This window comes from Mastacembelus armatus, chromosome 12 (assembly GCF_900324485.2).
Source record: "Mastacembelus armatus chromosome 12, fMasArm1.2, whole genome shotgun sequence".
Lineage (NCBI taxonomy): Eukaryota > Metazoa > Chordata > Actinopteri > Synbranchiformes > Mastacembelidae > Mastacembelus > Mastacembelus armatus.
The window spans coordinates 20,806,820-20,821,199 of record NC_046644.1 but is presented as its reverse complement, the minus strand read 5'-3'; the positions used below and the strand labels follow the sequence as shown (position 1 = coordinate 20,821,199).

At 43.1% G+C, this 14,380-nt stretch overlaps 2 protein-coding genes across 2 annotated transcripts; both read right to left on the bottom strand.

Annotated features, from left to right (window-relative positions):
• Nucleotides 1-69: 69 nt before the first annotated feature.
• ugcg (UDP-glucose ceramide glucosyltransferase) lies at nucleotides 70-9,677 on the bottom strand. Its single transcript, XM_026298023.2, has 10 exons — nucleotides 9,236-9,677; nucleotides 5,580-5,724; nucleotides 5,191-5,293; nucleotides 4,990-5,091; nucleotides 4,777-4,889; nucleotides 4,354-4,532; nucleotides 4,161-4,247; nucleotides 3,806-3,913; nucleotides 2,971-3,049; nucleotides 70-2,595 (listed from the first exon to the last, which is right to left on the bottom strand). The coding sequence occupies exons 1-10, from the start codon at nucleotides 9,331-9,333 to the stop codon at nucleotides 2,425-2,427; spliced, it is 1,185 nt and encodes a 394-aa protein (XP_026153808.1). The 5' UTR covers nucleotides 9,334-9,677; the 3' UTR covers nucleotides 70-2,424.
• Nucleotides 9,678-11,982: 2,305 nt separating this feature from the next.
• Nucleotides 11,983-13,599, bottom strand: LOC113124617 (molybdopterin synthase catalytic subunit). The gene is made up of 5 exons (XM_026297641.1): nucleotides 13,458-13,599; nucleotides 13,144-13,257; nucleotides 12,532-12,688; nucleotides 12,193-12,316; nucleotides 11,983-12,101 (listed from the first exon to the last, which is right to left on the bottom strand). The coding sequence occupies exons 2-5, from the start codon at nucleotides 13,253-13,255 to the stop codon at nucleotides 12,003-12,005; spliced, it is 492 nt and encodes a 163-aa protein (XP_026153426.1). The 5' UTR covers nucleotides 13,256-13,257; nucleotides 13,458-13,599; the 3' UTR covers nucleotides 11,983-12,002.
• Nucleotides 13,600-14,380: the final 781 nt, after the last annotated feature.

Here is a 14,380-nt window from a genome sequence, read left to right as displayed (position 1 = left end):
CTGTGCTTGATTTCTGCAAGCCAATGATGAAGTGAGATACTGTCAACAAACAAATGTTTTACATTAAAGTTCAGTTTGAAAGAACAAAACTTTATTGTTCCTGTGTTGACACAACCCTCTGTGATTGGTCAGTTCGCAGATTACAGCAGGAAATTGTAACAAAAAACAAATACATAATTCATCCTATTGGACGACAGCAACAGGAGTTCGTCCGACTTAAACGTGTTGTCATCAACCAAACTCCCTGTAGTTACGCTAACAGGTAAGAGCTAACAGTGAAGCAAATATACACACGCACACACCACCACACGTGCACTCGCACGCATGCACACACACAGTGTGTAGACTTAAAAAAAAAAAAAAACTCTAGAAATGTATTTTTCTCTTTTTTTTTTAACAAGTATTTTTATTTATTTGGTCCGGCAATTTTTTGATGCTTTACAAATAAAATGAAATGTTGTGACCAATAAACGTCACAAAATACTGAAACGTTTTGTTGGAGGGAGACATAAAATTAAGAAAACAGTTTTGCAAGTTGACAAAATCCTTTCATTTAAGTGGCCACTTTAGTGGCTGTAACTGCCTATTCTGTGGCAAAATGACGGTTTGACTTCGACACTGATGTTATGCAGAACTGACCACTAAATTACATAAATTATATTTCTCCTGATAACAGGATTTAGATCTTATAATTATATTCTTGTTATAATTACAAGATGCAGTCTGAATAGTTGTTATAGATTTTGGACCTAGTGAGAGAAAGATCTTTCAATAACTACGAGGTCAGATTCATACCTACCATGTAAAAACAATTCTTAAAAAATTCTCCCTGTTTTAATCTTTGATGAAAGGGTTAATCATCAGAAATATTTTTTAACATGATAAAATCAGCCAGAGAAACCTCTTCAGAATTTACTGTATTCACATTTGTTTTGTTTTTAAACTTTAAAGCTGCACAAATCCATAGTTTTTGTCCTCCAATCAGACTTTAAGATCAGAGATTGAGGTGCAGGGCAAACCAGAAGAAACCTGGCTCATTTTATTGTCGACCGTGGAGACGACAGACGAGACATTTAATGACCTGCTGCATTTTTGCTTTGTGTCTGATTTAGACTGAAACTATCAGCAAAGCTTTGACTTCTGACTAGCTGGGAAGCTGCCTCCAAAAACCTTCACTTTTAACATCAAACTTCACAGTAAAAGTTTGTCACGTGTCCTAAACCGGACTGTGAAGTGGTGTGAATCAAAACTGAACCACCACAAAGTCCAATTCCCAGAACTCAATTGAGCCCATGAACTGAACACAGTTCAGACAAAGACAGGCAAAGTTCCTGAAATTTGAAACCACTTCCTTGAACAGTTCTGTCATGAAAGACGGAAACAAAGTGCTTGATGGATGTTTTTGTACAGTCAATCCACCTCTGCAGCTCTACAGAGATTTTAAGCCTGTTTTAGCTCCTGATTTTATACTTTAATTTGAAAACCATCTGACTTTTTGAACCAAGTTATTTCAAGTTTACAAAATGAGATTTTTAAGTTTTTTAAATTGAGACTGTAAAGAAGTTTTCCCAGATTTTTTTAAATCAGGGTTGGTGCAGCACAGGAAACCTCTCCAGGCAAATCGGATGCTGGATCAATCATTTTCAGCAACTCGGACATTAAAATGTTTCTCCTTGAATTTGATCTGTTTCACACTAAACCTGGGCCTTTCCACCTCTGAAACAATTTTAAATCGCTGACTGGGTGGCGAAATTAGAAGACGATGAGTAATAAGCTTTTGGAAGAAGATCAGCAGAAGAAGGTCAGAGCCTCCTCATCGCTTCTCACGAGTCACATGGTTCATTTAGGTCAGCGATTATTCAGTGAGTCTGGTTCACAGTGGTTTGATCCACACACTAACCTGTTCTAATTTTGCTTTGATTATTGGATACGGAACATCTTTTGAATTTTTGAAGAATATTTAGAATCACATTTTTAAACTTGAAATAACTTTAATGTTAAAAGTTGTAAACATCAGCTTTTCCACCACTGGTTTCGGGTTCTGCATTGAGAACAGTTCAACACCTAAAATTACTTTGACTGCTATTTGCTTCAAATGCCATGTAACTTTAAATCAGCAGAGAGAACTTTTACTCCTCTTTCCTGATTTTCGCCCCATTTCTCCTTCTCTGATCAAAGATCAGATGATGCGTCACACCGTCCCATTTTTTCTTTCTCCCTGTGCTCGTTTGTTCTGGCATCTTTTAGTTTTAGCACCAAAACGAACATAAATAGTTAAAACACACATACTAACCCACGCGCGCACACACACAAACTTACTTTAGTTTTTTCTCATAAAAAACAAAAACATCAGTCTGTCTCTTGTCTCCTTGTCCTCTCCGTGAACAGGAGGAAGGATGAAGGTGACGACGGTTGCCGTGGTAACTACACGTCTAGGATCTCCTCTGCGGTGCCACCACAGCGCAGCCGGTAGCGCCCGGTCCTCCAGCTGATGGTCGGGTCCCACAGAGCCGACAGGAAGATCTGCACCGCCATCGACTCCCTGATGAACCAGGCGACCGCAAAGTCGAGCTTCGAGAAGCACAGGGGGCCACCCTGCAGGGGGATGTCATCGGTCAGCGATCAATAAGTCAGAATGTGACAGTACAGTGTTTAATTTGTTAGTTGTAAAGATTTTAACATCTGCTTTTAATTTTCCTGTCATTGTATAAACCAATAACATGCTTCACAAAAACAAAACAAAATCAATAAAAATAAAAATAGACACTCAATTTGACATTCAGACTAAAAACAGGACTAGAAAGCCTTGTAAATATTCAGAAACATCTGTGTCTAAAACAATTAATGTGGCCATTAAAATACAATACATGTATGTGTGTATATATATATATATATATATATATATATATATATATATATATATAAAAAAGCTCATTCAAACTAAAAGCACATAATCATAGTGAAGCTGACCTGAATGCCTGTGAGCTGGATGTAGTCAAATATGAACCAGGCGAGACAGTGACACATGAAGAACACCATCATGTCCCACCTGCAACACAGGATCACTTGTCAATAGCCTGATCAATAAACTGTCCATCAGTCAGACCAAGGACAGTTTCATATCTCAGTGTGAAAACTACACACGGAATCAAACACATTAAGACAAATGAAGCTGTTCTTTGTATTAAAGCTTCAGTCTAACAACCAGAGACAACGTCAAAGTGGGTGCATTTAAATAAAGTTGAATTTAAATAGAAACTCAACACCCACTTTACATACAGACAAAACACTTAGACGCAGCAGCACGCCACCCTCACATTTGTATTTACATATACTTGAATACTTTGGGGATTAATGCAGTTTATTTTATATACTGACTTTGCTTTGTATGGGGTCAGACTGGAATAACAACAACACTGCAGGTTTAGAAACAACAGTCAGCAGGTTTAGGTGTGCAGGTGTGGACTGAAATAGTAAAAGTGAACAACAGACCCACAGCACACAAAGTGATGTGTTTAAAAACTGATTATAAGGTAACGCTGGTAACAGCAGCAAATCTTCAAGGTGAACCACAACTTTTATGATTAAATGTTGATTTATTGATCGATTAACTGAACAGTCTCCATCCCCACAAATGAGTTTTCTCTGTGAAAAGATAAACTGCTGTTAAATAAACACATGAATGAATCAAACCCTCCCTTTGACTTTTCATCTGAAGAAAATTACTGAGAACAGGTTCACATTTTTAGAAAACATCCACCCAGCAACATAACCTGCTGCCCCTGCTCTCTGATTGGTTGTGTACCTGAACACATGATGAACAGCCCACCCAATGATGAGGCTGGCCAGAAAGCACTCAGACACAGGCTCCAGCACGGTGCCTGGAAGCATATTGATCCTCAACTTCGTCCACCTGAAGAGGGAACAGACATTAACACGATTTGGTTTAACGTTCCTCATCACGACACCTGATCAGCCTCATCTCCAGCTGGCGATCAGCTGACCGCTTCGTCCAAGATTTAAAAACATAATCTCGTACATTAAAATTAAATATATTCATATTCGTCAGATGCTGTGGAGAAGTGGCAGGATGTCAGCGACAGGGGAAACAATAAAGTTATAAGAAAAACAGCCAATCAGATGAAGAGATCTGAGATCACCTTATCATGCGGGACTGAAACTGGCCAATGGAGTAGGACCCCGAATTCTGCAGCGCCACCTGTGTCGCCATGGAGAACTTCCATCCTCTAAAAAAAAAAAAAAAAAAACAGCAATGATTAAATTATCACCAATTTTGCTGAACTGCTTTAAAAACATCCGTCACACTACTGGTGCTAATGCTAACAAGCTAACCTGTCAGCGATGGCTTTGGCCATAAAATAGTCCTCAGCGATGTACTGAGCGAAGGAGACCAATCCACCGGCCTGATCCAACACGTCCTTCCTCATCAGACACGACATCCCCGTCACACATTTTATCCCGGTCACATTAGCCGAGATGTAGGATCGGGGGTGGGACGTCCCAAAATACACCTAAAGACAGGTTGGCATTATCATCTATTAGCACTGATAAAACAACAGATCAATTTATCCTTGTTACTTCAGCTGAGGGACAAAAGATTGATAGCACACAAGATGTAATCAACATGTTCAAATTAAGCCATAAAATACATTGAATATTAGAGGTTAGTTAATCAGTGGGCAGAGTTAGCACTCTGTTAGCTTTGTTAGCCCAACATCTTGGGAGCTGGTTCTAAGACCATAAACCAGTCCGCACCTGCTCCAGTGTGGCGGCGAACCCTTGGCGGTCGGCAACATACGGCAGTCCATGGACCAGGCCCACCTTCTCTGTCATCTGATTGGTCATATCAGTCAGGGTGTCGGGTTTCACTGCCGCACACATGGAGTAAGCATTAGCACTGATGAAGAATGATCTGACAGCTCACACTTGTTAAAAGCTGAAAGCTCAGTGAGCTGTGGGGGTGCTGACCTCGGATGCCGCTGTCACAGATCCAGACCAGCCCGTATTTGGCTCCTTCATAACCTGGCATAAGGTTGTTGATTTTGGGGTTGATTCCAACCTTCTTCCCCCCTGAGAACCCAACAACAACACATGCTGACATTAGCTGCTAACGAAGGACTAAAAATGGTATGGACTCCAGATGGAATATATATTTAAAATATTTCTCACCGATAAATAATCGAGCATCTACGTTGGGATATTTTCCCAGCAACTTTTTACAGACGTCAACAGCTGGATCATCCTTATCCTGAACACACAGCAGGATCTCATACTGCAATTAAAAACAGATTCACATTACAAACCCCTGCCTGGAAACACAACTGGTTTAATCAGACAGTAGGTGGCCATAGTCAGGGGGTGTCAGACAGCAGTGAGGGGCAGGTAGGTGGGAGCCCAGGGAGGGTTAGGGTTAGGGGTGAAGCTGTGGCAGTGGGATGGTGGTTGGGGCAATAAGAAGCTGTGGGTGCAGTCCAGAGGGAAGTGGACTGGGAGCCTGATGGTAGTTAGGGCAGGTGAGTTGGCAGTGAGGGGTCATTAGCAGGCTGGGGTGGTGTCACCTTGGGGTAATCCAGGGTAAAAAATGTCTCCAGGTTGGAAATCAGGTTCGGGTCGACGCCCTTCAGTGGTTTCAACAGGGAAACTCCTGCCAGCTGCAAGAAGGACTGTTTGACCTCTGACCTTTTCTTGTGGAGATGGAGACGCCTGAAAGACACAGGTCAAAGGTCAGTCAGCATCAAGTCATCAGAAACAAAAGCAGGAAATACTAAACCGTCATTTACTTTTCGGAAACACTGACAAACAACTGACTAAACGTTGTTGCTGCCAAGTCTCTTTGTGATACAGAACGGACTTAATGTGAGGATTTAAAATTCACAGTGTATTTGATTTAAACTATGTAGATTATTAATATTAATCAGTGTTGTTCTTTATCTTGGCACCATGGGCTGTTTACACAGGCCCTGTCTGTGCGAGGGACGGAGGGGTCGGACTCTATGAGTCACAACTGTTGGGACTGACGTCACATTTGTATTTAACGTTGATCTTTAAAGTAGATTAAGGAAGAACCGTGTCCAGATTTCACTGTAGACTATAGGTGTGAAAACATCAGCTTTCATCAGCGCCCAAATACGCACACAAACAACTTACGTCACAACCTGTTCACCTGCAGTTACACCTTAAACAAAACCTGATTTTCAGTCACCATCACTCTGGGCCTTCCAGGCAGAGGCAAAACGCTCCTGGCTTTAACATTGAGAAACAAGTCAGAACCCACCCGAGGGAGTTTACTCTCTACAGTAACGGCGAATGACACCGATGCTCTTTGCTGTAGAGCTTTGTTGTATCAGCACAGGTGAGCTTCAGGGAAACCGGCCCGCCCACCTTCACTGTCTGGCTCCACTGTCACCAACATGAAGCGAACTGCCAATCGTTACAGTGTCAAACTGTCTGAAGCTGACGTTTCACTGCTTTCTGACAGTTTAGACCAAACACAGCAGTTTGAGAAGAATCAGCAGATGATCTGAAAAACGATTCACTTTCTGCAGCGTCAGGCGTAAAGCTGTGTGTGATTAGTTTTAGCCCGGTCCTGTTTGCTGTCACGCCTCCCTGTGTGATCTCACCAGGTCTCTCACCGCCCATGCTCTCAGGTTAATAGAGTTTATCTAATCTGTGAGCATGTGTGCTAAGGCAGAGCACAGCAACAGAAAAGTACCTATACATGCTCAGATACACATCTAGCTCCCATCATGCACCTGCACAGCTCTCTGTTCACTGCATGTCCTCTGTAGTTCTGAGTCACACTTGCAGTCACAATGGCCTGGTATTCCTCCCAGTGAGACCTCAGTTTGGGGCCCCAACCACAGGTTTCACCACATTTCTCTCATAAATGTCATCAGACCAGTTTCACACTTGCCTCCTGTTTACCATTTTTAGCTGCCGGTCATAATTAACGTGAGAAGACGCCTGGTTGCCGTCTGTCTGAAAATCACACATTTTTTCACGTCTGAAAACGTCAAACAACGGCCTGATTCATCCGCAGCAGCTCAGAGCGAACAGAGAAACCATCACCTCCCCCAGTCATCATCTACGAAATGTGTTTCTGTACCTGTGGGGCAGTGTTTGAAAACAAGCCTGGAAACTACCTGTACCTTTACTATTTACATTTTCACTAACGGATCACAGGACCCTGCAATATAGTGGCTCGATTTTCAGTTTGCAAAGACCAGGGGGGTCTTTAAAGAGTGGGAATTTCAGAAAATCCTATAATCTTGTTAACTTCCAGAGAATTACACAAAAGGTGCTTAAAATCCTGAAAAAGCCTGGAAGGTTTGGGTTAGGAAATAAACAAAAATGCAGACAATCACACAGACTGAGCTCAATTCTCCTTACTGTCATCCCAAAATTCAAGCACCTTTCAAAAGCTTTCAAGGAAATCGTAGATTTATTTGGGGGTATTCAAAGACTCAAACACACAGAACCAAATTCAGTCTCCCTGTAGGTTTGGTGCGTCTCAACATCTCAAACGCACATGTTGAAATCTAATTTCACAAAGTTTCCTAATCCTTAAAGACACTTATGTCAGGTGTCAGGAGTCACATCTACGGAAATAATTTAGAAAGAACTACTGGAAAATCTTGTGTTGCCAAAGATCCTTTAATGTTCCCAAACCCAACAGCACCAGACACCCTTACGAAATCTGCCCATGTTCCAGTTTAACGGCAGTTTGACATTAACTGGGGATACTGAGACAGATGTGTCGTGGCCGTGGCTTTTCTTTTTTGGTGACAAACCAAGAAGTAAAGGTTCATGTTGCCTCTATATCGCTGTCATTTCTGAAACATCCAATCAGGCTCCTGACTCACTGTATTGATTACATGATCGTAACGAATGACTCTCTGCACATGGATTAAAGACACACCTCAGTGAATGTTTTGATGTGTTCATTCAGCCAGAACATTGAACCTCCCTCCACAAAAGACGCTGACGCACAGAGTTAAACCTGCTGTCAAATTGTTTATGATTTCAATTCACTAAGTGAATATTGACGAGGAGCTGTCCCACTATACCCCAGTTCACCCAGCATAGGGACAGCCGGTATAATCCTCACTGCTGTATATGTACTGGTTATGTCTGTATCACTCAAACCAGCTTGGATCAAACAGTTTAACACAACAGAAGCGAAACATCAGCTCTGGATCAAAGACAAACTGTTTTTTCCACCTGTGCGTTTCCTGTTCAGATGTGTCTGACAATGCGTTTGCTCATCCAGCACATAGATGCTCAGATATCCAGAGTCTCACACTATCACAGGTTAATCTGACCTTACACCACAGAAATGCTAAATGAAACCAATGTTTAGACTGACACCAACTTTTTACTGACGTCAAAATGCTGTAATATTTGAAACAGGTGGCGTCACAGTCACCTACAACCTCACCAGCCTTCCCCGGCAGTCACAGCCACGCCAGTATCACCAGTTAATCCACCACCAGTTCAACTGGAACACCCTTCACTTTAGACACAATTAAACCCATAAACAAAACAAAACAGCAACAGTTCAAGTGTAAAACGAACAAACAGAAATATCTCTTTCTTACAAGATTCAATTTGATCCATCAAAGCTCATGAGAGTCCAGAGACCAGAATCTCATAAAAACCCGAAAATTAGGTGATGCAGTGCTGCTGTGTGAATGGGGTCAAAGCCGAATTTAAGACCGGCTGGGAAGGAGCCAGAAGACTTTTGTTCTACTCTCAGACCGACCCACATCCACGGCCCCAGGCTAAACATCGTTAATGACCCGGTTTTAAAACGCGATTCTGCGCCCGAAGAGGAACCAGCACAATAACAGAACCAACAATGAGGAACTGGATTCTTGGTTAAAGCCTCATCCAGCTCCAATCTGAAGATAATCAACAGTATCAATTCAAATTTATCGATCATTCATTTATTTTTCCAGTTTCCCCGAGTGAGCTGCATTAACCAGCAGCGCTAAGCGGACAGCAGCTAACGCTGCCGGGCAGACCCGGGGCTTCACCGGCTGTCCCACATCCACAAACCACCGGGCAGCTGATTTTCTTTCGTTCCGGTGTTTCCCACAAACAACCTGCTCTAAACGCCCGGAAGAATAACGGCCGTAAACAGGCGCGGCGCTAGCCGTTAGCCCGGTTAGCACGGTCAGTCCGGTTAGCACGGTCAGCCCGGCGGCTCACTTACACGTAGATCACCGACATGAGGTGCATGAGCCACAGCACGAAGAACAGCACGAAGCCGAAGGCGGCCAGGCCCTGCAGGGCGAGCTCCAGCGCGGCCATGGAGGAGCGGGGCTGCCGGAGCGGGGGCCGGCGGCGGTCGAAAGGCTCGGGGAGCAGCTGGACGTCCTGGGAGCTGCGACACTGGGAAGAGCGCAGCGAGAGAGTCCGAGTTCCGGGGCAGAGATTCGGCTCCGTTCAGGCCAACGTCTAGAACTGCGGCTCACGGCGGGAGACGTCAGGACGCGGTCCGGGTCCGGAGCTCCGGTAACGGTGAAACAAAGACCGGGCTCGACCAGTCGGCGCTGGGTCCAGTCACGATGCGAGATTCAGGCGTTTGACAGTCAGCAGACCCGCTGACGGTCAGCTGACCTATCGACGGCACTCGAGCATACTGATGGCACCGAGAAGGCAGCTTCCGGCAGCTTCAAAATAAGAGTTGTTTATTTTGGCTGAGCTGAACCGGAAACGTTTAACGTTAGAAACTGGGAAATAAAACAGAAGCAGAAACGTAATTGACACGGAGTGAAAAGTATACAGAGAGAATTTAGCTTACTGTTCCCAAGTTTTATTTCTCCTAATCCACGGTGTTTATTTTTATGTTGTTGTATGTTGGGCATTCATTTCTGTTTACTCCACTGTGTGTTTATTTGCTCTGGTTCTTGTGGTGGTGTGGATTTGTTATATTTTTCCTTCGTGAAGTGATTTATAAGGACTATGGACTGCTGATATAAAGTTGAGTTTCTTTCCTTTTGCTTGAGTGGATATAATATGAATAATTATTTATTATTCAATTGTTCAAATAGGAGATTTTAGCTGTAAGTGCAAATAAGGCTAGAGTTTTACCCAGAGCAATACAACCCTTTATTCTGAAGATCCACTGAATGTTTTGTATAAACAATCACACCTTACCCAGTAAGGCCCGCCCACATAGGTGAGTCATGATCTGAGTTTCTGTGTACAGTTTCCCTCTGCTGAAAACCCGATTTCTAAACAGGAACTGACATGTTCAGTTTTAGGTGAATCACTGCCAAATGTCAAAGAAATAAACCATAGAGAACAAAAAAAAAACAACAAAAAAACCAAACAAACATGTTTTTTGCTTTTAGAGAGGAAAGGTGTGTCTGGCAGGGAGGGTTAAGTTTGATTGTCTCATGGCCAAATGACATGATGATGACATCATAGATCTTGTGATTTTTATGACATCAGTGCATTAAATAATCTGTACACAGTTGATTTTGTTTTACACATTGTGTAACTGGGCGGCAGGGTGGATGAGAGTTTCCTCCCACAGTCCAAAAACGTGTATGTCAGGTTGATTGGTGACTCTAAATTGCCCATAGGAGTGAGTGTGAGTGTGTGAGGTTGTTTGTCTCTATGTGGCCCTGTGATGGACTGGGGACCTGTCCAGGGTGGACTCCTGCCTTTCACCCAAAGAGAGCTGGGATAGGCTCCACCTGATCCCTGGGACCCTGGTTAGGACTAAGAGGTTACAGATGATGGATGGATGACAGCAACACAACAGTGATCAATAACTTTAAGGAGCAAAACATTTCCACAGAAGGAAAATGTCAGTCTGTCCAGTGTTTCCATGAATGGACTGGGAGCCCCCCCCCCCTGGTGTTTGTGCTGCGGTACTGAGCATCAAACTGAAGTCACCGAGCTGGACCAGGATCCATTCTGGTCTTTCCTGGTTCACTTTTTTCATGGATCCTGTTGTTGCCCATAAAACCAGATCCTGTACCCCTGCCTTCCACCCAAAGAGAGCTAGGATAGGGTCCAGCAGATCCCTGGACCCCAGGGTACAGAGGATGGATGGGTTGACATTGTGTAACTGATTTCAGAACTGATTCTGTGCGACACCAAACACCACAGAATTTTTTTTTTTTTACAGCTGGATTAACAAATTGTTTCTCAGCAATGGCTGAGGACTCCAATTTATTTATGTCTTTATTGTAGCACTGACCAAAATCTAAAGACACAAGTGACATGTTCTTTATCAACTCAGCAGCAGCAAAATAAACATCAGAGGGTTGGTTTCTCTCAAATACTGTGTCTAGGTTTTAAGAGTTAAAAGTACGGAGTGTCTGCATCCTGAACCCAGACTGGGAGCTGGTTCCACAGGAGAGGAGCTTGATAGCTAAAGGCTCTGCCTCCCATTCTGCTTTTGGAAACTCTGGGAACCACAAGTAGACCTGCACTCTGAGAGCGAAGTGCTCTATTGGGATAATATGGTACTATGAGGTCTTTAAGGTATGAAGGAGCTTGATCGTGAAGGGATTTGTATGTAAGAAGAAGGATTTTAAATTCTATTCTGGATTTTACAGGGATCCAATGAAGAGAACCTAATATAGGAGAATATGGTCTCTCTTGCTAGAACCATGTGAGCCAGTGCAGCAGTATGGCTCCCTGCTGTGTTTTTAGACAACAATGGAGGTCTACGGCACAGACCGATAAGCTGAACCAGGATCTGGATTCACACACATTACGCTGAGGACACCACATTCATTGTTGCTGGGAATTGGACTCAGGAACACACACACTGAATCACCAGCTGTGGTCTTAAATTTTCAGTTGGACTCCCAAAGTAAAGCAGAGTTTAGGAACAAACAAACCGACCCACAGTCAATAGATTTGATTAAGATTTGTTACGTGGGGCAGGATGGATGAACAATTTCATCTGGGTTAAAACATCCAAACATTAAACCACCATCCATATGTCTGATTCATCTTTATTCAGCATTCTTATGTTCTTGTTGAAGTTTGCTGTGACTTGACCAGGAACACTCTGAGTTTTCCCTCCAGCTCGCCTCCTGTGTGTCATAGACCTCCTGTCGGTCAGAACCATCAATCAATATATATCAATGTCGATCAATAATCAATCAAAATAACCCTTCATTCATGAGAGATTCAGTGTCGTACCTTCTTCCAGATGGGGATGTTGGCCTTCAACTGAGTAATGCAGTGCTGGATCGCCTCCTGGCTGTCACGGCGATGAGGAGATGAGATCGCCATGACAACACTAGCGTCACCCACCTTTACCCACCTGAGACAGGAAGTAAAACACTGATCTGAACAGGTAACGGTTAGTTTTCGTCTTTTGGCTCCTGGTTGAAACCTGTTCCTGCGGTGCCCTCCTCCATGGGTGGGGTCAGGTTCAGGTTCAAGGAACCAGACTTCAACACAATTCCAGCTTTTTACTAAACTCCAGTCTCTACACCTGTGGAATTTTAGCATTGGCAGTTAGCATTAGTGTCTCACCCCAGCCGGTGGTGCACACAGATGTGAATCACGCTGGGCCAGTGGTCTCTGATGTCAGCACACAGTCTGCTGAACTGTGACTGGGCCATGGACTCATATGCCTCATACTCCAGACCAATCACTTTCCTTCCCTCCACCTCGTCCTCACGGGTCGTACCTGCGCATGTGCCCACAAAGAAGAAGAAGTACTTTATTAATCCCCAAGGGGAAATTAAATTGTTACAACAGTTATTCTCATTTAAAGTTATTAAATTTCATATTATTTAAATTATATAAATTAATAGTAATTAATAAAGTAATTAAAGTAATAAAGAAATTAATTTGTATGTAGAAAAGTAATAAAGTAATTCTTTATTTTTGGGGGTTTGTTTGCGTGTGTGTGTGTGTGTGCGTGCATGCGTGTGTATGTGGCGTGTGTGTGTGTTATTGTTTATTTTGTGGAATTATAGTGTCTTATGGCCGTGGACACAAAAGACTTCCTGAATCTCTCAGTCTTGGCTTTAGGAGGAATTAGTCTGTGGCTGAAACACTCAGTCTTTAAAATAATCTGCATTATAGATTTGAATTTTGCACACATATTTTTTACTATGGTCGATAAAATTAAATATGAACCTATGAATACTGAAAGGGCTCCACAGGAAGTGCTGCTGACGGTGTCAACCACTTCCTGTATAGACAACCAATCACAGCTCAGCTTGAAGGCATCTCTCCGTTCCTCGGACATCTCTGAAGAAACATGATCACAAACTTCATAAATGTGATTATATTAAATACAGACAGAACTGACAAATAAAAAAATACTCTGATTAGAAGGAAACCAGTTTAAACTGGTTTGTATTTGCACTACAACAACCTGATGATCTGATTGGTCGTTGTGCCTCAGGTGTAAACATTGGACAACGTGCCTATGATTAATTCACATTTACCGTCTCTCTGGTGTTTTACCCTCCACTGAGCGGCGGCACCACAGCCACCTCGTCCCCGTCCCGCAGCGGCACTTCCTCCTCACCAATGGGAATGTAAAGATCACGCCACGCCAACACAACGTGATCCTGCAGGATGGACAGTCTGCACATGCACACACATGGTCATGTTGCCATCATTGACTTCTATTCACCTCCTGGAGCCCTCTTTCCACCCTCTTATCTCCTGCAGTGAACCATGTGACAGGTGCCTCCACCTGCTGCTTCACCTCCAATATAAATGAAACCACTTCAGTCCCAGGTGGAGCTCTCAGCTCATGCACTCTAACTGCTAACACCTGCACTGTTACCTGCCTGTGGGTAAATATACTGTTACTGGGTTTCTTTCTGGTCCCTCCCACAAACTTGGAATTCAGCAGCTGTTTTATCAGAAATTGCCTCATTGTTTTTCTCGGTCTGAATCTGTTTTGTACCTGGGGTGTCGCTGCAGGAGGAGTCCCCACAGGTCCCCGCTGCTGATGGGGGTCGGCACGGGACTGATCTCCTCAACCTTCAGTCCAGTCAGGTCCTTGCTCTGAGCAAAGTACAGCACAATCACCTAAGAAAATATTTTCACAATAAAACTTTAGTACTTCTTTTATTTACTTTTATTTTGCAATATACATTCTTTACAGAACAAAGCAAAAACAATTTTTATATCTGAACACAGATAGTGAACTTTGAAACTTGCATAATGTATTAAGTGTTTAAAAAAAACCCACTCCACTTCCTGTTCACAGTGAGTTTGGAAAGATGCCATCCTTAAAATGTCAAAGATTTAGCAGGATCTAGTGGTGAGGCTGCAGAATTCAGCCTTCTGAGCTCCCCTAAAACCCACACTCTCTTTCCAGGTGTGAGAGGTACGGGGGAGAAAGGAGACCCGTTCC